The sequence below is a fragment of the Bos grunniens genome, chromosome 6 (genome assembly GCF_055505025.1).
Source record: "Bos grunniens cultivar Pamir isolate PY7600 chromosome 6, Bosgru_T2T1.0, whole genome shotgun sequence".
Classification (NCBI taxonomy): Eukaryota; Metazoa; Chordata; class Mammalia; order Artiodactyla; family Bovidae; genus Bos; species Bos grunniens.
Genome location: NC_141170.1, coordinates 3,725,360 through 3,752,846, shown reverse-complemented (window position 1 = coordinate 3,752,846; position 27,487 = coordinate 3,725,360). Strand labels below are relative to the sequence as shown.

General features: G+C 57.3%; 1 protein-coding gene across 3 annotated transcripts in view; it reads left to right on the top strand.

The window, feature by feature from the left end:
* The window catches only part of SORCS2 (sortilin related VPS10 domain containing receptor 2), a 497,183-nt gene that overhangs the window by 439,110 nt on the left and 30,586 nt on the right, over positions 1 to 27,487 (top strand). For all 3 annotated transcript variants that reach the window (XM_086407453.1, XM_086407451.1, XM_086407452.1), the window contains exons 9-14: positions 3,102 to 3,281; positions 8,516 to 8,662; positions 13,888 to 13,990; positions 20,273 to 20,349; positions 23,594 to 23,685; positions 24,772 to 24,879. In XM_086407453.1, coding sequence (XP_086263579.1) covers positions 3,102 to 3,281; positions 8,516 to 8,662; positions 13,888 to 13,990; positions 20,273 to 20,349; positions 23,594 to 23,685; positions 24,772 to 24,879 — 707 coding nt within the window. The remainder of the gene's footprint in view (positions 1 to 3,101; positions 3,282 to 8,515; positions 8,663 to 13,887; positions 13,991 to 20,272; positions 20,350 to 23,593; positions 23,686 to 24,771; positions 24,880 to 27,487) is intronic.

The window sequence follows — 27,487 nt, the reverse complement described above, 5'->3', positions numbered from 1 at the left end:
CCTCCTCTTTCCCCTCTCCCTCCTTTTGCCTTGCACATTGACAAGATGGCTGGCTGGAGCTCTAGCAATCATCTCAGACCATCAGTAGATGGGGCAGAATTGGGCAGTGGGATGGTGACTCCCAAGGAGCCTCTGTTCCTGATGACTCTGTCCCTGGTGATTCCAGCTTCTACACTGGGATCTCTACCTCTGGAATCCTTTTACATTTGGGGAAAAATGAGTTTCTATCTCATTTGAGTCACTTTTTTTGCAGTTTATATTACTTATAATCAAACCTAATTCTACCTGATAACAAACATTGGCAACTCTGATGTTTCCACATATTTCTCAGACATATAGATGTGTGTGTGTGTGTGTGCGCGCGTGCACGCTCAGTCTCTCAGTCATGTCCTTTGTGACTCCATGGACTGTACCTGGCCAGGCTCCTCTGTCTATGGGATTTTCCAGGCAAGAATACTGGAGTGGGTTGCCATTTCCTCTTCCAGGGGATCTTCCCCACCCAGGGCTCTCCTGCATCTCAGCATTGGCAGACAGACCCTTTACCACTGAGCCACCTGGGAAGCCCATATAAGTATATACACACATGGAAACACATACACATATGTGTGATATTTTAATGTCTTTTGTTTAGAAATGGAGTCAACAAATGTCTCTGCTTATAACTTTCCTTTTAAAAGAAGAATAATATGAACAATTTAAGGGAAAATTGTATATTATTTATCACTCTCTAAACACCAAGGATTTTTAAAAGACTGGTCTCGATGCGTGGAGAGAAACCAGCGCCCTCTAGCTCTGCTTGGGGGAAAAGAACATAATGTAACAAGAACTTTAAAAATGTTCCTTCTCTCAGATGCAGCAATTTCCCTTTTTAGATTTATGTTGTGGAAATACAGAGAGCACAGAGATCTGTGTCTGGGAATGTTTATGACTGTTTTGCACATCATGCTGGAGATGCTAAAAAGCTCACCAGTGGGGAAATATTCAGTGAAATATGGTACATTCACAAAAGGGAATATCATGCAGTCACCAAAAGTGGTGTTTATAAATAATTGTAACAACAGAGAAACATGCTCCTCATAGAACACGCAAGAGCAAGCTACAAACCATACTTGAGAAAGTATATGAATCACATTTGGGAACAAACCCAGAAGTAAACATCTTTAAATGTTAATATCAGGTCTCTCTAGGAGCAGTACTACAGGCAACTTTTACTCCCTTTATACATTTTCCTTTATTTCCCAAGTTCTAGTAAACATTTACTCAGGTTTTGTAAACATTTACCCGGGTGTGGGGAAGGCAAAGTCAGAATGAAGGTAATAGCAGTAAATACTGATCAGTCCCCGTGTGGCTGATGCTGGGCACTAAGTGAGCTCGGAACCTCCGCCGATAGCCGGCTTTCTCGTGCCGGGCTGCAGGATTAGCGATACCCGGGAGGACACCGCGGCCTTGCATGGAGAAATGGGAGAGGGGGGTGGGCGAGAAGAGCAGAGATGCCCCACTTCCCAGGCTTCAGGCGCAGCCCTCCAACTCCCCATCATCCTGCTGTCCCGTCTCACAGAGGGAACTGCCAGGCCTGTGACCCTGACTCTGTAAGCCCTCCCTGGCTGTGAGCTGCTCGGGTCCACAGGCCAGGACCCCGCTGCGCTGCAGGGCTGTCCCTGGGAGGGAGGTGCATCGCAGGTTTCACAGCACTGCCCCCCTCTTTTTTGCAAAGCCCTTTTTTTTTGGCTACACAGCACTGGGAGGTGGGGGTGGGAACAGACAGGAGGGGAGGGGCCGTCACCAGCCTGCACCCTGCCCAGGCGGCCTCTTCACCGGATTGAAGGTCTGTAAAGGGAAGAGAACCCCCAAACTACACTGGCCGTGGTGGGCGGAGCAGCGGTCGTGACCAGCGTTGCCCCGCCCCCTCTGCCATCTGTCCTCGGCTCCTGGATCTTGGAAGCTCCGCCACCAGAGGGGCAATAAAAGTCTAGGAGTGATAGAAGGCAAACTGGAGAGGCTGCAGCATAAAAGCTCGTTATGGCTTTGAAACAGGCCTGTTCAGATGCCTTTTCATGTGGCTCCCACGCAGCGTTTGGCGCTGGCTGGGAGTGAAAAGGAAAACAAGAAATTCAGCTTAGCCCTGGGTTTCTTCTTCCTTTTTATTCGACTGTGGGTTTTTCTTTTTTTTTATTCTTAATTGTCAAATCTGGAACAAATCCTGAGAGGGGGTGCCTGGCCCACTCAAGAGTTGCCAGGCGTCCTGCTCCAGGTGGGCTTTGGCCTCGGCCACTGACCTTCTCAGGCCAGGCCTCCTGCCGGCCTGCTGTCCAGGTGCCTGCCCTCAGCTCCCGCCAGGCCCCGAGCCGCCCACTGCCCTGCACGGGCCTTGTTGGCTGTGTGTCCGGCAGGAGGGCCAAGGGCAGGGGTGTCCTGGCCTGGAGGAACTGTGGGCAAAGGGCAGCTCTCTGTATGTAGCAGGCCATCGAGGAGGCCCTGGGAGTGAGGCTGAAGCGAATTAATCCAGCCCTCCTTCCCAGTGTACAACCCGGAGGGCAGAGACCAGTGTGGGTCCCCAGCAGGGCCCAGGGCCTAGCCAAGCGCCTGGCACACAGCAGGCACTTAATGAACACGTGCTGAGTGAGTGAACTGACAGGTAGCTTATCTGATCCTCAGGGTGGGGTCGGGGAGGGGCCCTAAGGAGACCAGTCCCCGCCTCCCAGGAGTGATGGTCTGTGGTGCATAGGAGTCCCGGCCTCCTCCTAACTGCGGACAAGCAGGCAGACGGCATGGCAGGGGCAGGGGGTGGGGGGAGGTGTCACTATGCCCCACCCAGTGCCTGGGCAGCCCCCCCACCCAATGTGGAGGGTGGGAACATGACCCCCATTTTGAAGCTGGGAGAACGGAGGCCCAGAGAGGTAAAGGGACTTGTCTACGGCCACAGAGCACTGCGGGCAGAGCCGGGATGAAAATCTAGGTCAGCCTGACGCCAAGAGGGCTGTGGCCAACCCCCACCCCTCCCCCCAGGCCTGCCCCATCCCCCTACCCCCCACGCCCAGGCCAGCTTCCTTCCCCCGCACCGGCCCCCAGCCCGCACTGACCTCGCTCCCCCACGCCCCCAGGATCTGCAGGTCATCAGCACGGACGAGAGCCAGGTGTTCGTGGCCGTGCAGGAGTGGTACCAGACTGACACCTACAACCTGTACCAGTCGGACACGCGCGGCGTGCGCTACTCGCTGGTGCTGGAGGATGTGCGCAGCTCGCGGCAGGCGGAGGAGAGCGTGGTCATCGACATCCTGGAGGTGGGACCTGAGGGGCGTCTCGGGCCCACAGCCCAGGCTCCGCCCACTCCCTCCTGGCCCCTCCCACTCCTGCCTCGGCCCCTCCCACTCCTGCCCCAGCTCCGCCCACTCCCGCCTGGCTCCTCCCACCCTGATTCCTCCCACGTCCGCCCCGGCCCCTCCCACTCCAACGCCGGCCACTCCCACCCCGCCCCGGCTCCTCCCACTCCCTCTGCTGCCCCTCCCACTCCCACCTAAACCCTCCCACTCCCGCCCAGCTCCTCCCACTCCCTACCTTGCCCTTCCCATTTCCGCCCCAGTTCCTCCCACTCCTGCCCAGCTCCACCCACTCCCACCCGACTCCTCCCACTCTCTCCCCGGCTCTTCCCACTCTGCCCAGCTCCACCCGCTACCACCCGACTCCTCTCACTCCCTCCCCGACTCCTCCCACTCCCTCCCCGGCTCCTCCCACTCTGCCCGGCTCCACCCACTCCTGCCCGACTCCTCCCACTCCCACCCCGGCCCCCATCTCACCCTACAAAAATGCCCTAATTCAGGCTTTGCAGATCTAGAGGATACCATGCAGGTACTTTCAGTGCAAGAGAGAAAACTCGCTGTTTGTGATGAAATTAAAAATCTAGTCAAGGAGCACTTTGTAACACTGCTCATGAGAAGAATGGAATTCTTTTGTGGGGATGACATGTTGCTGAGTTGAGGTTCAGGTTAGCGGTCCCCACCATCAACTTACTCGTCAGCCATCATCTGCAGAGCCATGCGTGCCTTGAAAACAGGCTGAGGGACAGAGGGTGGGGCCGTCCCATTGCTGGCCTCGCTGCCTCCCCCCACCCAGGACTGGTCTCCTCCCCGCTCTGTGTATCTCACTCTGTCGGGCTCTCTCTAGCTTCCTGTCTCCGCCTTGGCCCTGCAGCTCTTGTCTCTGAGGCTGGGGGTTGGGGCCTCCCTGCCTGAGATTCCCAGATCCCCCAGTGCCCTCCCTGGGGGTCCCACCCCATCTGTGTCCCATTTAAGCCTCCACGTGCTCTTGTCGTGTGATGCTGAGGGGCTTACCTGATCAGGTCAGAGGCTCTGAACTGGGGCTCCTGGCTCCCATGTGCTTGGATTCCATAAATGTCAGCCCCACCCACACCCACAAGGGCCCAAATGGAACCCGGCCTTTCAGGGCCACCTCTTGTATCCTTGTCCGCACCAGAGCCGGGGAGGGGCTCCCTCAGCCGCTTTACAGGTAAGGAACCGGAGGCTCGGACAGGGCAGGCAACCTGCCCAGGTACTTGGGGAGGAAGTGAGAAAACCAGGACCAGCCCCAGTCTGTCATTCCAGGCTCTGTCCACCCTCCTGGCCAGCACTCCCTTCCTCGGTCATTCACCATTAAGCTCCTCCCTCGGGGAGCCCCTGGCCAGTGTGTTCTCATAGTAGATACTGGTGGTGGGCCTACCAGACTCTGCTGTCCCTGCCGGGCTGGGGAGAGTGTCCCATGGGTGGCCAGCCAAGCCTTAAGCAGACAGAGCGGGTCAGCTGAGGTGGGAGCAGGCCTCCCGGACAGAGCCGGGGCTGCAGCCTCCATCTCTCAGCTGTCAACAGCAGCACGGACCGCCTTCTCCCAGGAAGTGATGAATGTAAGCATTGGTTTACAATGAGAACCCATTTGTGGGTTTACCGCCCCAGCTGGACACAGCCCACGGCTTAGGGCCATTTGCTAAAAGTTACAGGCGGGAAGGGCATGTCATTGACTCAGGATGAGGGCACCGCAGACACCGCAGTTACACGCAGGATGGCCTGGCCCTCTGCGGGTATCCGTACCGCCTGTAGCACATGCCCAGCTCCAGGCCCCATCCCCAGGATGCAGGAAGGAGCAGACCATTTCTCCCAGAATTTCATACTCTACAGGAAGATCAGCCCCCGACAGTGGTTCCCACCCAGTGAGTCAGCATCTAGAGAGCACCATGAGCGCAGTTAGCCAGCTCGGGATGGGAGTCAGGGAGTGCTTCCTGGAGGAAGGGATGTGGATGGATTTAAGGCGAAGCTGAAGTTAGCCAGGCTTGAGGAACCAGGGAACAGCAATTCATGCCAAAGACCAGGCAGTGAGAGGCCAGGGGGACTGGAGGGAGCTCACGTGGCCAGCCCCAAAGCTGGGCCTCCTCGTAAGTGACTTGGCTTCTCTGAAATCCACCTAATGTGAGTCATGGGTAGTGGTTATGAGCACAGCTCTGGAGCCCCACTGCCTGGGCTCAAATCCCAGTTCTGATATGTATTTGCTGTGTGACCTCAGGAAGGTTACTTAACCTCTCTGCTTCAGTTTGCTCGTAGTGAAACGAGGATGACAGTAATACCTTCCTCAGAGGCTTTCTGTGCCAACTGGAGGCACAGAAGGAGGCCTCTGTTTCCATTGAACACTTACAGCAGCCCAGTACTCAGCGAGCTCTCGACAGTTTTCACAGCAGTGGCCCTTTCTGGGGATTCAAGACCGTGTGTGGGGAAGGCCTGGCCTAGAGAGTCTACACGTGTGCCAGTTGCATTATCTCCGTGGTTATCGTTCATCTAATGGCAGATCCAGGAAAAATGTCTTGTCCGAGACATCACAGGCAACCACTGCCCTGAGAGGCCTGGACTTTGAAGGGCCGTGAACTCACACCACTGCTCGGGGTGGGCAGGGGTTGGGGGGAGGTGTCCTGGTTCTAGACCAAATGACAGCCCTTCTCTGGGGGCCTCCTTGTGTTGAAGCTTGGGTTAGGAAGCAGGATATGGGGGCTTCTCTGGTGGCTCAAGATGATAAAGAAACTGCCTGCAATGCAGGAGACCTGGGTTTGATCCCTAGGTTGGGAAGATCCCTAGGTTGGAGAAGGGAATGGCTACCCACTCCAGTATTCTTACCTGGAGAAGCCCATGGACTGAGGAGCCTGGTGGGCTGCAGTTAATGGAGTCTCAAAGAGTCGGACACGACTGAGTGACTAACACTTTCATGGGGGTCCCCAGTCCTGTGCCCTGACCCTGAGAAGTCCTGACCACAGCTAGGAGACAGCCATTGTAATGGGCTGAATGTGACCCCCCCCTCAAAAAAAAAGGTAAAACCACATCGAAGCCATAACCTTGAGCTTCTTTAGGAAAAGGATCTTTGCAGCGTCACTAAGTGAAGGGTCTTGAGATGAGCTTGTGTTGGGTCCTAAACCCATGACAAGGATCAGAAGAGGAGACATGGACACACAGAGAGAAGGGTCTGTGAAGACAGAGCAGAGAACACCTGGAGACCCCTGAAGCTGGAGGAGATGAGGAAGGAGCCTCCTGAGAACCTTAGAGAGAGGACAGCCCTGCCAGTGCCTTGATCGTGGACCTCCGGCTTCCCGACTGTGAGGAAACAGAATTTCTGTTGTTTAAGTCCCGTCCTCTCCCACTTTGTGATACTTTGTCACGTCAGCCCCAGGAAACGAGCACAGCCATGAGAAGGGTGGGCGCGTGGAGTGGGCATGTCAGCTTTGGAACCTGGTGCTCAGCTGACCAGACCCACCCCAGGGAGACTCAGCCTGCTCCTACCTCTCTGGGACAGGAGGGTCCGGGTTATTTACTGCTGAGTGTTTTCATGGAGACCAGTTGGGATATAAAAGAGCACTTTCCATCAAGCCATCACCGGGCAAATCAGCACCGAATCTGCCCCTGGGACACCAGGGAAGGCGTCTGGACCCAGCAGCCTGCCCCCGAGTGATGCTCAGATGGGCCCGAGACAGAGTGACGTCACCAAGAGTGAGAGAGAAGGGGCCATGGTCCTTCTCCCCCGGGTCATCCCTAAGAAAGACCATCCCTGAAGTATCATCTGTGGAGTGAGGGCCAGACCGCCATCGCCACCCCAGACAGCAGCCTCCTATTAAGAGACACAGGCAAAGGGGGATGGAGTTGGCAGACAGAAGATGGGAAGAGTTCCCAGCGTTTTGCACGAGGCCCACTGCAATCTCAGGGGTCCTCGCGAGTGGAAGGAGCAGAAGGGAACAGAAAAGCACACAGAATCACGGAAGAATGGCCAGGGAGCTGCTGTACGACTGGCTGAAGATGGAGGAGGGGCTGCAAGCCAAGCACCTCGGGTGCCTGTAGACGCTGGGCCCCAACAGCTTGCTCTCAGCCTGTGGGACCCACTCCTGCTGGGCTCCCGGCCCCCAGAGCTGTCACACGATCTTGTGTGGTTTAAGGTCCATCCGCCTGTCACCTGTCGCGGAAGCCACAGGAAACACGCACACCATTCACTCAGAGTCTTCAGTGCCTCCCGGCCTGCTCCCCACCTGTCGGGCCCTTGCCACGGAGGCCTAGCACAGCGGCGACCTCGTGGAGTCTGAGAATTTAATGCCGTGGCGCTTGCTGACTCCCTTGACCGCCACGCAGAAGGCACTTACTGTGAATTATTACCGTTGTCCTGAGCTTCACCTCTGGTCAGGGAACTCCGGATAAATCCTGTAACTCCGTGCCTCAGTTGCCCTGGGTTCATGCTATTTATAGAGCAGCAAAGGCTGCTTCAGGCCCACGGGGGCTCCAAGGAACTCAGGCCACACCAGTGGGCCTCAGTTACTGGGTCCCAGGCCTCCACACCCAAGGAACTTGCCAGAAAAACTCATCTCTGTAGAATCAGTAGGTTGAACAACTGGGAATTGCTGATGCTTGACCATTTCTTATGAGCCGACTCAGTGACTGACTATGGCATGTGAGTGGGTCACCTCCCTGGGCCCCCCAGGAATCCTGAGAAAGGGGGCATGGGGAACTTTGACCCTCGTCCAGGGCAGGCTGGGACCAGCATGGACCCCTACCTCAACCTCCTGTGGCAACCTCCTGTGGGGCTGAGCTGACGAAGTCCCTGGAGGGAAGCCCAGAGCGACTCCACTGGTCCAGGCCCTGTGGGTCCCCTGGGAAGGAGGCGAGGGACTGGGATCTGAGTCAGGAGCCCCGGCTAAAGACGGGGTGACCGAGATGTGCACGCATGTCAAGGACCAGGGCTCTGCTCGCTGTCTGACAGCAGAGGCTGGACTTGGGAGGACAGCTCGATGTTGTGAAATGCACTTGGAAAGTGGGGTCAGACAGAGCCATCTCCCAGTCAGAGCTCAGACTGCATCTCCGCTCCCTGTGCCCTGAGCCCCCTAACCTCCAGGGTGTACGCCAGCCTCAGCTCAGGGCTATTGTCCCGGACAAATGAGGCCTTGCGCACAGAGCTCTCACAAGGGGCCGGGCAGGCGTTTACCATCCTTCTTGTGCTTCTGTCCCAGGTCCGAGGGGTGAAAGGAGTCTTCCTGGCAAACCAGAAAGTCAACGGGAAGGTGGTGACACTCATAACCTACAACAAGGGCCGAGACTGGGATTACCTGAGGCCTCCCAGCACGGACATGAACGGGAAACCAACCAACTGCAAGCCTGTGAGTGCCCGCTCACTGCACACACCTTCCCTGGGGTGGGCACCGGACACGACTGCTGGATCCAGGGGTCAGAGACGCTGACGTCTGAGAAGGGGATCTGAGAGACTGAACTACCTATTTCTCTGGGTGTGGTGGAGAAGGCAGGAAGAAACTCCTTGCTTTACAAAGAGGTCAGAGAGGGGAGTGTCTCGGTCAGCTCTGGTCACAACAGTGCTGTGTAACAAACCACCCCAAACAGCACTCACTCTTTCAGATCTGCGAGAGGCTGGGCTCGCTCACACACCCAGGGGTTATGATTTAGGAAGGGATCTGGCATCTTCCTCCCGGGACCAGCCCAGGCACACTCTGGGAAATAGCAGAGGTGCAGGAGGATGAGCAGAAACATTGCAGGAACGTTGCAAGCCTGCTTGTGCTGCACTTGCTAAGCCCTGTTGGCCAATGTCAAGGGCCAAGCAGCACACTCTGCCTGTGGAATTGGGGGCGGGGGCTGGATGAGTGAGGGGGCCAGGACATAGTCCAAATCTCATGAGCTCCAAGCTGACCCTGATCTTCCAAGGGTGCCTTTCTACATGAATATGAGTGTAGGCTGCCCCTGTGTCTTGGCTGCCTTGGGGATGGGGAAGGCTTTTCCTCTTTGTTCAATGAACTCCTATTGACACCTGAAAACCCTGTCTGCATGTCCCCTCTACAGAGAAGCCTTCACTGGGCACACATGCTTCTGTTTCCCACTGGCCTTGACTGGAAGCTCCTCACAGTCAGGGCCCCCCGTCCATTGCTGTGCCTCTGTAAACAGAAAGAGCAATGGTGCCTGTTTGACATGAATATTCATTCAACAAACATGTACCGGGACCTATTATGCAAAGGCACTCTTCTGGGTGTTGGGAATACATCAATACACAAAACAGCAAGCAATTCTGCCCTCTTGGGACCTGCCTGGATCTCTGCAGGGCCCCTCAAGATGGTAGGCACCCCACCTGACCAGCCAGTGACCACCCCCCAGGACCAGGTGGGGCTCTGCGCCCTCCGGGCAGAGCCTCAGGTCCTTGCTCCCTGACCTCACCAACTAGGGGGCTCCGCTCGGCCTCTGCATAAGCCCCCCCGGCTAGCAACAAGGGATAACAGCACCTGTCGACCTACGGGGAGGATTAATTACCTGCCACTTGTAAAAGCGCTTCTGAGAACTGAATTGCTGTGAAAGGGCTAATTTTTGTATCATCGTTGAAAAAGTTAAGCCATATTAATCTGTCAAAGCAAGTTTTCGCTAAGAATAGATTCTTGTCTGCAATTAAGCAGCTCAGCAAGGAGATAACCTTTCGAGATTTATGCCCCAGCCTTAAAATAATAAAACTGGGAGCCAGCTGGTAAGTGCGTGGCTGCAGGCAGTCAGGCCAAGAGCCCGATGGGCACAGCGGAAAGAGGACAAGCATCGGGATGCCCAGCTGGGCCGGAAAGGCAGGAGCCGCGGCCTTGGCTCCCCGGCGTCCCCTGCGTGTGCAGCCCTGGCGGCCGTGGGTGGGGCGTGCGGGGTGGGGCAGGGCGTGCAGGGCGGTCCTCCTCCTGGGTCTCTTCTCTGACTGTGTCCTTCACTCAGCTGTGCAGACTCTCAATGCACAGGGCTGGCTACACTTGAGGTTTTACTTCTCATCGGAAAAGTGATTCCTGCTTATTGCAGAATACCTGGAAAATGCAGGAATGTATAGAAAGGGGAATAAGTTAGACCTGCAACCGCGTCGCTCAGAGGTGACGGCGTCAGGCATTTTTCTTCCCCTTCCTTTGGCTAAGAGTCATGTTAAAAAGTTCGGCTGGGGATCCCGACATGTGGGATTTCTGAGTCTTCTGTTTTTCTTTTGACTCTGGGTCCGAAAGACTTTCCTGGGTCGTATGACGAGGTCTCTGGCTGGGAATATCGCCTTCTAGTGACAGGAAAATGAAGGAGTCTTTTTTTTTTTTTTAACTGAAGGATAACTGCTTTACAGAATTTTGCTGTTTTCTGTCAAACCTCATCACGAATCAGCCATAGGTGTACATATATCCCCTCCCTTTTGAACCCCCCTCCCGTCTCCTGCCTCCTCCTGCCCCTCTAGGTTGATGCAAAGCCCCTGTTTGAGTTTCCTGAGCCACAGAGCAAATTCTGAAGGGGACTTTTTAACAGGCGAGCATGGATCAGGCCTGTTTTCGGATGCTCAGTTGCCCTTGGGGTTGGTTCTCCTCTCTTGACCTTCGGGCTTAGAATGAAAACCTGTCCGTTTTGCTGTCTGTGGCCACTCTTCTCAGACACTGGCTGAGCGAGTCGTGGGGTGCGCGGGTGAGCAGGTCCCCTTGCTCACAGCAACCAGCAGCGTGGCCTTCCAACCAGCCGACAGTCTCCAATGGACACCCCTTTAGGGCACCAGCCGGCTCCCGAGTGTGGAGGGGCCAAGAAAGGAGTATCTTGGGGCAGCGTGGTGCTGCCCCCTCAGCCCGTCACACCCACCCAGGCCCTGCAGGTACCCAGGCCCACTCTCCAGGACCGGGCGCTCACCACCGCCTCCCCTGGCACCAGCCCGCCCTTGAGGTCTTCCCACCTGTGCCCTTGGTTGCCCTGGGGGACCCCGCCGTGTCTAACTCTGCGCCCCGAGAGCAGCCTGCTGCCCGGTGCGTCCCCTCCCGTTACATGTGCAGGTGCTGAGGGCCCTGCGGGTCGGCCTCTCCAGGCCTGCCATCCCTCCATCCACTCAGTGCAGACTCAGCTGGGCCTTGTGTCAGCGAGTCAGACCCCCGGCAGAGCGCCCCCAGCAGCTCCAGGACCTGCTGGAAGGACCTGTGTGGCTCAAAAGGGGACCACAGCCCTGCCAGGGTCCTGTGGGCCACTCATGACCACAGGGACCCCTGAGGAGTGTTCTATCTGTGCCCCCATCAAGCGTCCAGCAATTAAGACAGAGCCGCAGTGGGCTGGGAATGGGGAAGGGAAGTCCGGCCTCACCACTCCCAGAGATAGTGATACTGTGAGCACAGAGAGTCAGGGGACGTGCAGAAGGCTGGCTGCAAGCTGGGGAGCATGGCCACTCCACCCAGGACCTGGCACCTGGGACTCCTGGGGCGCCAGAACAGGGCCGTGCCTGGGCCAGACCTTCTCAGCCCAGGAGCGTGTCCTTGGACACAGCAGGGCAGGCCATGTCCCTGCCGAGGTGCCTTCTCCTCCTGCCTCGAGCTTCCTTCTGCAGCTGGAGACTGGCCCTGCTTACAGAGGTCATGGGCACCCCTCCCCCAGACACACCCTCCCCGCCAGGCAGAAGGGGCTGAAGGTGCCCCGAAGATGTTAGGTCACCAACCTGCTTCTCAGTTGTAAGAAACCAGGAGAAATCCAGGTCAGGCTACAGCTTAACCTGCCACAGCAGGTCAAGTTTATCCTGCTCAGCCAAGCGTTCCCCTTCTCTGGGGGGCTCCCATATGGGGGCACTCAGTGACCAAGCTACCCACCCACGGGGCCCTGCCAACTTCAGGCTGCCCTGGGGAGGGTCTCTAGCCCACCAAGTCTGCTTTAAAAGTGGGGCTCTTCCAGCTCATTTGCCACATCTTACTTTATTTTTTAGCAGCTTGACTGAGATGCCGGTCACATCCCATACAATTCACCCATTTAAAGTGTGACAATTCAGTGGTTTCTGGAATCTTCACAGAGCTATGTGCCCATCAGCACGGTCCACTTTAGACTCAAAAAGAAACCCTGTACCCTTTAGTCACCAACCCCATTCTCCCCACCCCACGCCCTACCCTGAAGTCCACTTCCTGTCTATAGACTTCCCTGCTCTGGACACTTGCGATGAATGAAATCATACAGGGTGTGATGAACCTAATATATATTTTAAAACTCTGGTAAAAACTCAAGCTCCTCTCCCACTGGATCAGGCCCTGGGCACCTGGCCCAGATCAATATCCAATTTATTGATCGCTTTGATTTTTAACTTTGGATAATCTGTATAAAACGTACGCGGTTCATGGGCCAGAAGAAAGTGTTAAAGCAACATTAAATGTAGAGAAAAGAGAGATCTCTCAGATGGATTTCGGTAGATGGTAGAGTGTGGAATGACCCTGGGAGGGGTGGGCGGCAGTCCTGGCTGGTGGCTGGCAGGTCACTCCCTGGTGTCGTGTCTGGTGGCCTGGGGGGAGCCGCATGGAGACCTGGGGCCTCGTCCTAGGTCCTGTGGTTTTGTGTTCTATGCAGATGTGACCGAGGGCTGGTGGGGCTCGTGAGTCACCGAGGCCTGGGGAGACTCAGGAGGGTCAGTCCAGAGGATACATCCTTTCAACTCGTCTACTCCCCTGGGCCCCCCAGTCCCACCCCAGGGAGCTGGCTTGGCCTCTACCATCTCAGCGGAGTAGGGGGGCGGGCAGGCAGCTGGGGCAAAGACAGATGGGGGGTCTGACAATGCTGGGCAAGAAACAGCTGGTGCTTCCTCGTTCTGGGGCAGCCAGCCTGGTTTGCCTGGAAGTGCCAGACTCCCCGTCCCACCCGCAGGTTTCACGGTGTGGACTTTGAACCAGGCAGCCCCAGCTGTGGGAAGTTGCTTAAACACACTCTGCCTCAGTTTCCCCGTCAGCACAGAGGGGATGGCAGGACGGGTGCTGAGAGAGTTCCGTGACACACACCTCGTGAAGCGTGTGGCTCAGTGCTGGCCCAGAGGCGGCCACCAAGCGACTCGAGGTGTGCTGGAGGGCTCCCAACAGCCATCGTTTCTGCCCCTTCAGCCAGGGCACCACCCAGGCTGTGTCCTGATGTGCTCTGCTGATGTTCGGGAGTAACCTGGGCTCTAACACACCCACCGTACCACCTGCCTCTCCCAGAGGACATGGAGTTTACGGGCTGCCCACAGCTGTCCCCTGGTGCCCATGGTCACCTGAGAGGCCCCCAGTGAAGGTTCTGGGTGGATGAGCATGGCCATGGGTCGTGCAGGCGCCTGGAGTCCCGTTCTGTGGCCCAGCTCTGCACTCAGGAGCCACTTTGGGGCACCCACCCTCCAGCACCCAGGCCGGGAGGCCCCTCCCCTGGAGAAGCCCACCTGGCCCTGACCAGATGACCAGGGGTCAGCCTCCAAGCCTCCTCCCCACCTTCCTCCCACTCCTCTAAAATGCCGTGGCCCTGCCTTCCCGCCCAGCCCCCACAGGGCTGCGTTCCGCCTGGGCCCTGCTTTTCCTCGGGCCACAGCTCCCTCCCAGGCGCTGACCGCGACTCCCTCTCTCCCTTGCAGCCGGACTGCCACCTGCACCTGCACCTGCGCTGGGCAGACAACCCCTACGTGTCCGGTACTGTGCACACCAAGGACAGCGCCCCCGGCCTGGTCATGGGCGCAGGTAGGCCGCTGCCTCCGTGGTCAGAGCACGGGGCCTGGTCACGGGCTCAGGTAGGACGCTGCCTCCGTGGTCAGAGCGTGGGACCTGGTCACGGGCGCAGGTAGGACGCTGCCTCCACGGTCAGAGCGCGGGAGCCTCGCTGCCTGCGCGGAGCTCCAGGCTCAGGGGTGGGACTTGGCGGTCACAGGCCTGGGGCCATGGTGTGTCCACTGGGACAGTGCCATAGCATCCCCAGGAACCCAGGTTTCTTGGCACCTCCCCCCAAGGGATGTCTGCATGGTCCAGAGAGGGCACATAACTGGATGGATGGATGGACAGATGGATGGATGGATGGATGGACGGATGGGTAGATGGATGGAAAGATGGATGGATGGGTGAATGACCAAGGTAAGAACAGATGGATGGATGAATGGAAAGATGGATGGATGGGTGAATGACCAAGGTAAGAACAGATGGATGGATGAATGGAAAGATGGATGGATGGGTGAATGACCAAGGTAAGAACAGATGGATGGATGAATGGAAAGATGGATGGATGGGTGGGTGGCAGGATGCGTCAAAGGAAACTTGAATAGTTGAAAGAATAATAGTCCGATGGAAGGATGGAAAACAAAATGGTGAATGAGTACATGGAAGGATGGATGAGTGAGTGGATGGAAGGATAATCTGTATCATGGTTGATAGTTATCGGTCCCTAAAGAAGTTTCTAGTTGGGAGAGAGAGACACATATACAACTTACACGGAGGGAAAGAGAAACATATGTTGTGACTGTGTCTGTCTACCCCATTAAACTAGAAACTTACTCAGGGGTCATGAAATGTGTGCCGATCAAATAAAACTCTAAAACAAGGTTTATGTGAGTTAGAAGAATCATTGCAAATAAAATCACATGTTTTAAAAGTCCACTGCCAGGCAGCGGCTGGCGTCTGGCTTCCCTTTTACCCTTCAGAGAGGGGACAGCCTCACCAGCTCTCAGCAGCTCAGCCCTGACGCTCTGTCCACAGCTGCCATGGCGGCCGTTTCTCCCCTGCCAGGCCCTGAACTCCTCTCATCACCACCGTGACCCTGAGAGGTCAGCACCCCCACTTTACAGAGGAGGTAATGAACCTGAGGAGAGGGAAGACTTGCTCGCAACTTGCAAGGTGTCCTCCTGAAGCTTGAGACCCACCCCAGGCTCCTCTGGGAAAGGAAGTCCGTGCCCTGGGAGGGCTGCTGTGCCCCTTGAAACTGCAGAGAGCAAGACTCTGGGGCAGGCCCATCAGCCGGCCACTGGTCCCGGGGGCAGAAGGGCCAGGCTGGGGCTGGGCACACCCAGGTGTGGATGGGGCGTGTGGCAGTCAGAGAGACAGTGTCTCTGCCCCGTCACAGAGCAGGGACTGCCAAGGCCCGGGCCAGGGCTCATGGCTGCCTGAACCTGAGGCTCTATGCCTCTTTCTGCTCCAGCACCAGCTGCAGCCTGGAGAATTTGGACCCCAGACCGTGGGCTGGATGACGCATCTGACCCTTCAGCAGATGTATCCCAGCCTGGCGGCTGTGTGTGAGAGAGTGAATGAATGAGTGAGTAAGCTAATGAATGAGTGAATGAGTAAGTGAATGAATGAGTGAGTGAATGAAGGAGTAAGTTAATGAGTGAATGAATGAGTGTGGTAATGAATGAGTGAACGAGTGAGTGAATGAATGAGTCAATGAATGAATAAGTGAATGAGTGAATGAAGGAGTGAAGGATGAATGAGTAATGAATGAATGAGTGAGTAAGTGAATGAGTGAGTGAATGAGAGAGTGAATGAATGAGTGAGTGAGCCAATGAATGAGTGAATGGCCATGTTGAGGCGACAGGGCCGTTCTTCCAGAGGAGGGAATATGCTTCTCAGAATGACCCAACCAGAGCCCACAAGCAACAGGTGAGACCCCTGTGGGCACTGTGCACCTCAGGAGGCAGGAGACCTTGGCGGTCAGGATGGGCATCTCACATTATCCTGGAGAGGGGGGCGTTCCAGTGGGGGGCGGCAAGTGATACAACCAGACAGAGACTATGGCAATGAAGAGCTTTCAGCCTCTAGGCCTCCTTCTGCCCATCTGTGCCCCAGGGGTCTTAGTCATTGGCTGCCACTGGGGCGGGGTCCACCTGCTTCCACGACGGTCGGGTGTCAATGACAAAAATGCGCATCAGCCTCAATTTCAATGCCGCTCATGGGGCACCAGCTCCCACACAGAGAGGGGTCAGGCCACCTGTGTCAGGCACCCTCGGTCTTGTGGACTCAGGTCCCTGGACCCGAAGGCAACGGTACATTTAAAATGCACATTCGTGATGGCCTGAAACCTCAAATTCTTGACCAAAGGTGCAGAAGGCACAGTTTCAAATGTTCCCAGCACTTGATTTGAAAGCTCAGGACAAGCGTTCCAGCCCCCAGGAAAGCTGCAAGGATCTGCAGGAGCTTCGCTTCACCGTGTGCGAGTCACAGAAGGGGGAGCACAGGGGGTGGGTGGCCGCCTCCCTCTGCCCCTCCCTCCCTCCCCTCACTGTCCCCCGCCAGGGGCAGGATGCTGCATTTATACTTCATTCCACGGCTTTTTAACCTCGCCATGGCTTTCCCGAGATGGAGATGGAGCCATCCGTACAATGTGGGCCAACCAAGGTGTGAATTCTTTTACATCCTCCATCCAGCCCTGGGTGTCTGCTGGGAACAGAGCACCAGAGAGGGAAGGTGGAGTGAGCTAGGCTCCCTCAGGCCCCGCCGCTGCCGCTAAGCAGGGACCAGCTTCCCACTGGTGGCCCCCCATGGGCTGGGCAACGTGGCAGGAGCAGTGGGTCCAAATGAGGGCCCCGTCTGGGCTAAGCCGCCCGAGGCAGCCGGGGGTGATGGCTGTCTGTTTCCAGGGAGCCTCTGCGCGGATCTCCCATCACTCACCCCTCACCCTGGGACAGGCAGAGGCTGCCACATGCCCCTCTTCTGCTGCTTCCAGCTGCTGGGCTCTGGGCGTGACTGGTGCCTCCGAACCTCAGCGCCCTCATCTGCAGAAAGAGAGAACGACCTCTCTGGTGTTCGGCGGATGCCAGGCGTGTTTCCACAGCTCTCCCTATCACTTAGACAGCACCTGGGCACTACCGCCCTTGAGCCGGGCTCCACACCAGGTGCCTTCTGCTGGGAGCCTGTCCTCCAAGACCGTGGACGAGAGGCTAGACCCACAGCGGTGACTCCAGTGAGGTCGGAAGAGGAGAATTTAAGAAGCAAAGATGGGAACACTGGCTTCTAACCACCAGGGTCGAGAAGCAGCCTCAGAGGGTGAACCCAGCAATAAGCACAGCAGGCCAGGGTGCCAGCTGGAACGTTCTCCCCCGGCTGGGCCGTGTCAAGGGGACGAGCTTCTACGGAGGCAGCACAACACAGATGCATGGTCTGGACTGAGGGCGCCGGTCCGGTTCGGACTCGGCCCTTTCCGAGCTCTTGCTGTAGGGTGGGCGCTGCACCTCCCGGAGCCACCCTGCCGGGTCCCGGGCCCCCCACGCAGCACACGCTGCTTCCAGCTCCGCGTCCGGGGGTGAATCCTCAGGGTCACGCAGAGCAAAGGCGCAGACACCTCCTGGACACAGTGCCTGGGGAGTCCTGTGGCCGGGAAAACCCTGAGGGGCCGTGAGGGGGAGCTCAGAGCACCCCCGTCCTCTCTGTGTTGGGAAGAGCCCCCGGGGCCCCCAGTAGGAGCCCTGTCTCCTGGTCCAGGTCGCCTTCCTCCTCGGCCAAGAGGGCACGGGGTGAATCTTTGTTGCTCTTCTGCTCTGTTCAGGCCCTGAGGTCTTGGCCACACTGCAAGCTGCGGGCCAAGGTCAGAAAGGAAACGTGCATTCAGGGAGTACTGACTGTGTACCAGGCCCTGAGAGCATGGACGCAGGGCAGAGAGGCCGGGCTGTAGGGGGAGGAGGCCCAAGGAGAGCCCAGAGCAGCCAGGAGGGGACACAGCACCCGGGACATCCCCTGGGCCTCAGTTTCCCCTCCCTAATGTGAAGGCCCCGGCCTCCGAGCTCCTGAAGAGCCCTCCGCTCTGACGGCCTGTGGACGTGTCCTCTGAATGTCCCCTGATGTCCTGCCCCCCGCCCCAGTGCCTGTTGGGTGACTGGCAGCCTGACAGCTTTGGTAGACGAAGCAAGGAAAACAGATCACGTCACTTAAAAGACAGACATCACTCCCCCCGAAACCACGGACGGCAAACTCGCCTGTGAGGCTGTGCTGACCCCGCAGCCTTTGCTGCACGGCTTCGGTGTGGGAAGCACGGGTCCCGGCGTCTCTGTTGGTGTCTGGAAGGATGAGGGATGGAGATAAAGGGCGCCCCTTCCGTCCTCTGCCCACCCCCAACCCCCAGCTGTTGCCTTCATTCCGTCACCCCCCTGACTGCGCTCAGCAGCTTTTCCTGAGAGCCTTGCGGTGGCTGGGCGGGTAGAAGGGAACCTAGCTCGGCACCTGCCCCTCTGCCCCAGCTCCCCTGACCAACCTCCCCTCCCACCTCGCTGCCATCGCCAAGACCCGGCCCACTGCCTGGCACACCTGCCCCTGTCGCTTGGCCAGTGGCATTCGTCTTTCAAGGCAAGGGGCAGAGGTCGCTTCCTGCAGGAATCGCTCCTGAATTCCCCTCCTTTGTGGGTCCATTAGCTTTCCCTTCTCTGCTTTCATGGTTCCCCGGGATCCCAGGCATCCTCGGCCCTGCCCCGGTTGCAGGGCATCCTTCTTCCCTGGCTAGGAGGAGAGGTCCCTGGGAGCCAGGGCCATGGTTGCTCAGCTGGCACCCCCTGCAGCTTAGCACAAAGCTGGGGAGAGAGCAGGCACTCAACAGATGCTGATGGATAAGTGTAGGGGGAGGGGGAGGGGTGGAATTGATGAAGAAGAGACGAGGGGATGGATGGATGATAAATTAATGAAGGGTATATGGATAATAAATTGATGAAGGATGGATGGATGGATAGATAATAAATTAATGAAGGGTGGATGGATAATAAATTGATGAAGGATGGATGGATGGATAATAAATTGATGAAGGATGGATGGATGATTTAGATGTTGGTTGGACCTCAAAAAAATAGGCAGGCACACAAGCCCTCAGCTGCTCTGCTTGAACTGGCTTTGCCTCGTCTCTCTGAGAATGGTCCCTCTCCCTTGGGACTTTCCAGTGACATCTACACTTGGCTCTGGAGGAGGCGCTCCTGAGGGCACCATGTGGATAAGGCTGCTCAGGTTGCGGGGTCAGGGGCCTCTGGGGCTCCAGGAAGAGTCCGGAAGGGCTGCCGTGTCCTCAAAGCAGGTCCCTTCATCCTGGAAGGAAGCTCAGGTCCCTGGCTCCCCGACCATCACCACGTGGTCAGAGCAGAAGCCTGTGAAATCTGACATGTCAGAAAATTCTGCTGTCCGAGCCCCTTCCCAGGAGGCTGACTGGGGTCACCCAGCCCAGCTCCAAGGCCGCCGTGACCGTCCTGGAGCAGTGTCCTCCAGGTGACCTAAGTTCTTCCTGTCGGAGTCCACTCGGCCAAGCCTCCTGGTCTTCAAACTGGAGTCACCTTGGATACTAAGCGGGGGTTCTTTGCCCCCACTCAGCAGCACCCCCGGATTAAGTCCTAGCCCCGCAGAGTGGCTCCCTCAAGGCTGGTGACCCACCTGCCAGTCTGGTATAGGGTCAGGTGAACCAGAACCCAGGAGGAGCCTGTTGGCTGCCCAGCTGACTTGGCGCCCACTTCCCCATCCTCCAAATGGCCCCTTGATGGACTCTTAATGAGCACCTACTATATGCTTACCCAGCCTCACACCTGGACGGCCCCACACTGCCCGGACCTGCCTCTGGCCTCCCCTTACCCATCCCCCAGGGGCTACCTCCAAACGTAGACCCAGCCATGTCCTGCCCCAGTTTAAAGCCCATCACGGGCTGCTGGGTCCACACACCGCTCACCTGGCCCGCGTGGCCCCCAGCCACGCTTCTTGTTCCTGAACCCCGCTCCTCACCCGTGGGTCTTCTGAGGCCCCCACGCTCTGCCTGCACCTGGGCTCTGCCGGAGCTGCCTGAGGCCGGCTTTCTCTGGGCAAAATTAACCCTTTACCGTGCAGACTAGGACCCGCAGTGGTGACGGCAGGCCTGTCAGCACCCAGGAGGGCGGAAGGCGTGTCCGCTGGTGGCTTTGGTGGCATAGACCCAGGGCCCATCCACCACCAGCCCTGGTTTGGGGCCCCGGCTGTGCTCAGACCTTGGTCAGTGGGAGAGTGGCCGGTCCTAAGAGCAGCTCCATCTCTTCCCTTCTGGACCAGGTAACCTGGGCTCCCAGCTGGTGGAATATAAAGAGGAAATGTACATCACGTCGGACTGCGGCCACACCTGGCGGCAGGTAAGGTGGCAGGGAGGGGCTCACCGCACCGGGGCCCCCAGAGACGTGTCTGTTCTTGGCCCCTCGCTCCCGAAGGAGCTCTGAGACACGCTGCTGTTTCTGCCCCGGCCTGAGCGGCTGGACACCACTCCCTTTAGGAGTTACATCACCATCGGGGAAAAGAGGGCCCAGGCCCGGCTGGCCCCCACCTTCTGCTGCTCTTGCAGCAGCCACTCCTGGAGGATTCGCGGTCTGACACATCTCCCCACGGTCAGGCTACCCTGAACGTCAACCCAAACGGAATAACCACCAGGAATGGGGTGGAGATGCTGTCCCGGCAGGAAGGCACACGGAGACTCCCCGACAGCAGGACATGGGGGCCACAGACCAGGCCCGGGGTCCTGCAGGGGCAGCTGCTGGGTGGATGGCAAAGACTTGGGAGAGAAAGGAGAAATGGGGGAGGAGCAGGTTTGGGGGGGGTCGCGGTGAGTGTGGTTCAGGGTCCCTCGGGCACATCCACGGGGTGGTGATCTGATGTTCAGTGCGCCTGAGAAAAGAAAAACAGGAAAATGACAAGAATCAGGAGACAGCAGTTATGCAGGAAACGGCCCCCTGAGCTGGGGGGGGTCACACTGCGAGGGCCCATCAGCACTACCCCAGCACGCGACTCAGAGTCTCAGACTAGAGGGGTGGGGGCTGCTGTCCGAAGGGCGTCCCACGGAGCAGGGTGGCTGATGGTCTGACACCGGGGCGTCCAGCCAAACCCAAGCATTCGCCCCAGGAGAGGCTCGGACCCCCTGCACTTGCTGTTTATTTCTTTCCAGAAAAAAAAAAAAAAAAAAAGCCTCACGTGGTCTGCTGACTTCATGGAGTGGCAATTTCTACCTTAAGCGCTTAAGAAAATGCACTAAATTTTCGTCTGTGTCTCCCCTTCCTGAGGATGGAAGCAGCTCTATTTTCAAGTCAATTTTTGCACCTCTGAGCCCCCCACTTAACAGACTCCTCCCAGCTACTGCTCTGGACAAAGACGTGAATCCTCAGAGTGCAGAGCTCACCTGCACCCTGGTTTAAAGTCCTGGCATTTTTTTTTTTAATAATATGCAAGAAACCAGGAATTTTGAAAAGGGCAAAAGAGATTTATTGTGTTATAATATTTCTGTTTCACTAAAACTAGTGAGATATGTCTAAAACTCTCTTAAAGGTCACTGCCTGTCCATTTATTACAGAAACCACCCCCACCCTGGCCCCAGCTTATTAGATTTAATAGACCTGATGAAACAGAGAGACGTATTTTGTAGAAACTGACCATAGGTATTTTCACAGTGGCCACTGTTGGCAAGCCGTTTGCTTAGGCTTCAAACTTGGGAACTTGTCAGAATTAAGTGGGAGAACGTCAGTTCAGGGCTGGGCCGTGGTGATGGGAGGAGGGTACGGGGTGGGGGGCACAGGAGGGTGCAGGAGTGCCCAGGTGACAGAGTAGGGGGCGCCCATGTGTCAGAGACAGGGAATTTACTGGGGTGGGGGGCAAGCAGGAGGCAGAGGTCAGGGTGGGACAAAGGCAGGAAGACCTGGAGAGCTCAGGCTGGCTTGTCAAGGATGCCATGAGACGTCTCTACCACAGAACTCTGGGAATGTAAATTACATATAACAGCGTATACACTGTTAAAGGGGCATATTTTAAAAACAGGACTTCCCTGGAATGATCCCAGAATAGCCAGAGAACATTTAAGGAGCACCCTCTAGAGCTCAGGGTGTCAGGGAAGTGGGAAGGATGGGGCGTGGGGTTGGGGGACCGCTGACTGTTCAAGGTGCAGAAGACCAGAGCAACAGATGTGCAGACCCTTGGGTTCCCTGTGGGCGTTGTTTTGTAGTTCAGTTGCTAAGTCGTGTCTGATGCTTTGAGACCCCCGTGGATTGCAGCACCCCAGGCTTCCCTGTCCCTCACCATCTCCCAGAATTTGCTCAAAGTCGTCCATCGAGTCGGTGATGCCATCCAACCATCTCATCCTCTGTCATCCCCTTCTCCTCCTGCCTTCAATCTTTCCCAGCATGAGGGTCTTTTCCAATGAGTCTGCTCTTCATATCAGGGCCAAAGTGAGTCTTCTCCAACACCACGGTTCAAAAGCATTAATTCTTCGGCGCTCAGCTTTCTTTATAGTCTAACTCTCACATCCATACATGACTACTGGAAAAACCATGGGTTTGACTAGATGGACCTTTGTTGGCATAGTGATGTTTCTGCTTTTTAATATGCTGTCTAGGTTGGGCATAGCTTTCTTTCCAAGGAACAAGTGTCTTTTAATTTCATGGCTGCATGGGGTTGGAGTCGCCTGATTTCCAAGTCCCTGCTAATGAGGGTGGAATTGCCTGTGGGGCTCCCATGGGGAGATTGGGAGGCACCCGTCTCCCTAGTGGGTAGACAGGGCAAATGCTCCCTGCTTGTCCTTGTGGGAGGCAAGTGTGAAGATGGGGAGTCTGACCACATGTGAGGGTTGTGAGCACATTTGAGGCTATGCCCCCCTGGCCACCAGAGGTGTTTCCTCCTGTGAGAGCCCTATCCAGGTCTCTCGACATTTTGTCCCCTAAGGACTTGGTGGGGATTCACTCACTCACTCATTCATGTATCCCACACACACTTCCTGAGCCCTGGCACCTCCAGCCGTGACCTGAGCGAGTACTGGGCCACAGAGAGGACTCAGAGGCAGACTGGGCCTTTGAGGAGCTCCCTGGCTGGAGAAAACAATGACAAGTTCATGCAGTAAGTCCTGGGACAGGGGGCCCAGAGACTCCCCACACCCACCCAGCGTGGCATCTGGGAGGGCTTCCTGAAGGAGGTGGCACATGAACTGAGTCATGATAAATAGAGGTTTGCTTTTACGAGTGGATGCTTATCCTAAATTCTGCAGTTTCTTTCTCATCCTCACGCTGCTGGCCTTTGTGCTGCCTGAGTTTTCCTGGAGGCAGAACCACTCGCAGTGTTTATTTGCATTTTGCTCTCTGGTCAGTGGTCTAGAAATTGCCATCAGCTTGCATTCGTGCCATTCATCCCACACCTACTGAGTCTGGGTGGTTGAGGGAGGGAGGGGATGGCCTGGGGACAGCAGGAGCCCTCTGACCAGCCCTGCCTCAGGGAGCTGGACTCTGCTGCAGCCTCCCAGCCAGCGTGTGGGCAGTTCTGTCCCTGGGAGAGCAACCCCCGACCCTGAAAGCCCTCCAAGCCCTCCCCGGGTCCTGCCCTCAGAGCCCCACCCACGGTCTGCTGCAGGTGTTTGAGGAGGAGCACCACATCCTCTACCTGGACCACGGCGGCGTGATCGTGGCCATCAAGGACACCTCCATCCCCCTGAAGATCCTCAAGTAAGTCCCTGGGTGCCCAGCGCTGAGTGCGGCGGGGGCCCGTCCTCTCCACCTGGGAATACCTCGGAGCATTCCCCGGGATGGCCCCCGTGCAGGACCCCAGGACGAAGGCACCAGACCCTGCCAAGGGGGTTAGTGCCAGGCTCTGCACAGTGTCCACCCCCACCCCCCACCATCACCCTGCCTACCACCAGCACCCGCTCCCACCACCCCACCACCAGCCACACCCCACTCCCCAGCACCCACCACCACCCCGCCCCCTCACCACCCCCCACCCCCACCCCCACCCATGCTGCTGATAGCTGCTCACTGCCAGGCCTGGGGAGACAAGGGGTGGGGAATGACAACCCAGCGTGGTCGGGTGGGCCAGAGGGAGGCCTGGGGCTGTGAGGATGCCCCTACCCGCCCCTCCTCCTGGGAGAGCAGGGAAGGCTTCCCAGAGGAGGTGACTTTTCAGGATGGACCTGAATTAGATAGGTGGAGGCCAGACAGGGAAGCCAGCTGCATGTGCCCAGGCCAGAGTAGGTTTGGCATCAGCTTCAGACGTGTGAAGGGCTGTTGTGGGGACGTGAGGGCAGGCGTGAACTATGGACTTGGGAGGCAGAGCTCGGCGAGCTGTCAGGAAACCAGTATCACTTTAGTCTGAAAAAGATCTTTCTGCACAGCAAGCTGGCAGCACTGATACGCCACACTGGGGGGGCATAAGTTCCCACACGTGACCCTGCAGACCCTGGGCTGGGCTTGGGCACTGGGGAGGGCTGACCTGGATGTTTCCAAGACCTGGATAACGGCAATCCAGGGGATCTCAGGCCACACCCCCAGGGCTCCTTGACTGTAGTGTCCCTGAGCAGACGTGGGTGCCACCTGGTGCTGGCAGGTGGCTGCCGTGACCTACGAGAGTGTGAAGGCAGGGCCCAGCCGCGCTGGGGACACTGCACTGGCCCTGGGGTTGGTCACTGCCCCTGCCAGTTCGCCCAGCCGCCTCAGCTCGACAGCTCTGGTCTCTGGGTGTGGGCAGGGCTGGGCCCGACATGGCAGCTGGCCCTGCACGCAGACTGTGTCCCCAGCTGCCCCTTCTCTTGGCAGGTTCAGCGTGGATGAGGGCCTCACCTGGAGCACGCACAACTTCACCAGCACCTCCGTGTTTGTGGATGGGCTGCTGAGTGAGCCAGGGGACGAGACGCTGGTCATGACGTGAGTGCCCACGGGAGGTGGGCAGGCAGGTCAGAGCCGAACCCCGGGCGGGCCGTGGCGGAGGCCCCTCAGGCCCTGCTGCGCTAGGCGGGTTCACCCCGCCTCCCTCCCCATCCTCCCCACTCACCCCCATTGTCACACCCGCCTCCTTGTCTCTTACCATCCTCTGCGTCCTCTCACCCTCTGCCACTGGGAGGTGGCCACTCTTCCCTAACCAAGGACATCTGTCATCTGCCCAGGATCACCAGGCTGGTGAGGGGTGGGACTAAGAGGCAAGGGTCAGCCCTGGATCACTGCCCACTTGGCCCTTTGAGATTGTGATTCTGTCGATGGTGATGGTGATGGTGGTAACGATGGTGAAGGGGATGGATCAGGAAGATCCGCTGCAGGAGGGACAGGCTACCCACGCCAGTACTCTTGGGCTTCCCTGGTGGCTCAGCTGGTAAAAATCCACCTGCAATGCGGGCAACCTGGGTTCTATCTCTGGGTTGGGAAGATCCCCAGGAGAAGGGAAAGGCTACCCACTCCAGTATTCTGGCCTGGAGAATTCCATGGACTGTATAGTCCACGGGGTCACAAAGAGTCGGACACGACTAGAGTGATTTTCACTTTCCAACTTTCAGAAGGTGGTTCCGATGGTAAAGAATCTGCCTGTGATGTGGGAGACCCCAGTCTGATCCCTAGGTCAGGAAGAGCCCCTGGAGAAGGGAATGAGTACCTACTCTCGGACACGACTGAGCGATTAACACTTTCATTTTCACACACACATTAAAGGCACTGACTTCCTAAAACTCAGAGTTAGCCAGATGCCAGCTATTTCTCAAAGTATCAGCTGAACGTTTAGGCTTCATAAAAGGCAGGACTTCAGAGACACGGAGGGGATTAGTTAGATCAAGTGAACCAGCCTCTTTTCAGAGACTTCCCTGGTGGGGCCTGGGCAGCCCACACAGGAGTTCGCGCGGTGGTCACAATCCGGCCAGTGAGTGTTTCCCGGGCTGGGCGTCAGAGCCCCAAAGTCACCAGCTGGGAGACTGATCCTGCTCCCCAGGAGGTGGGCCACAGCCGTGCCATCCTGAGGGGTCCCTGGCCTCAGTCTCCTTGTCAGTAAGGTGGGAATACTAACAGCACGCCCCCTGGGGTGGTGAGGAGGAGTGGATGGGGGGGCAGGTGTCTGGCAGGGGCAGAGGATGTGCCGGCAGTCACCACTGCGGTCACCTCCATCATAACACGGCTTCCAGAAGAGCGGGAGACAGGCTCAGGCTGTGGAGGGCCTGGAGTGGGTGAGTGAGTGAAAGTCGCTCAGTCCTGTCTGACTCTTTGCGACCCCACGGACTGTACAGTCCATGGAATTCTCCAGACTGGAGTACTGGAGTGAAGATGTCCCTTAAGGACGTCCCTTCAATGAGCTAAGACCCTCATGCCCCATTTAAGTAACAACCCAGCTGGCTCTGCTTGGGAGAAGGGGTCGCCGTGGCAGACAGTCCCCATGTAGTGAGACTCCCAGGGAAGGGACTGTCCCCGCCAGGATGGGAGTCAGGACAGCGGACCAGCGGGACACCTTCACAACCACCGTCACCACCCCCATCTGGGCCGCCCACGACCTCTCTGTCGGGAGCCCCTCTGAGAGCAGCTGGACCAGGCGGAGGAGAAGCGGGCCGTTTGGTCCATGCTGGGCCACATCCACCAGCAGCAGGAGAGGCCCAGGCTGGGGTGACGGGGGAGCTCACGCCTCGGGCAGCAGAAAAGCAGGATGGATTATGGCAGCTGAACACGACTGGGTGAGAGGCTCAGGCTGGAAGGAGGACCGCAGGGTGTCTCCAGACACCAGGGCTGCCCGTGGGCAGGCAGGAAGGAAGGCAGGAAGGTGGAGAGCGATCGGGCCTCTCAGAGCCCTGGACGGGGAGGTGAACCACAGAGCGGGGAGCCAGGCCAAGGCAGAGGGAGGCTGCAAGAACCAGAAGAGGCCCCTGTAGAGGCTCGGGGTCTCGTCTGTGAAGTAAAGATCACAGTATCTGCTCCTGGGGACTGTTCGGGGCAATGGAGGTAACGTGTGTGCGTGTGAGAACCTCTGAGCATGTGTGTCGGGGGGGTATGTGTAAGAGTGAGGGTGGGTGTGCATGTGTGTTTATAAACCTTCTACAATCAAGCATCCTACACAAACCATCGCCAATCCACCATGGGTCCCAAAAGGCCAGTGTCATTGTCCCCATTTTAAAGCCAAGGAAACTAAGGTACAGAGAGGAATGGACATGCCAAAGGTCACAGACAAGTAAGCAGGTGTCAACCCAGGCTTGTCTGGCTCCGAGGTGTCCTTTGGAGCCAAAACTCTTCCGGTATCAGCCTCAGACACGCAGAGCCAGCCATCATGTCCCCCAGAAAACACTCCAAGACCCTTCTCAACTACCCTCCTAGATTGGAGTTTGTGCCCTTTAGACCACAACTGACTTCCCCAAGTATCCAGCTCCTATCCGTGAGCCTGGAATGGGGGCCAAGGCCGGAGTGAGTACCTCACCTCCTCCATCCAGGCGCTCAACCTCTGGTAATATGGCCGGGGTCCTATAGGGTGAACTGGAGAAGGACCAGAGAAGTGCAGGCTGGGCTCCTGGAG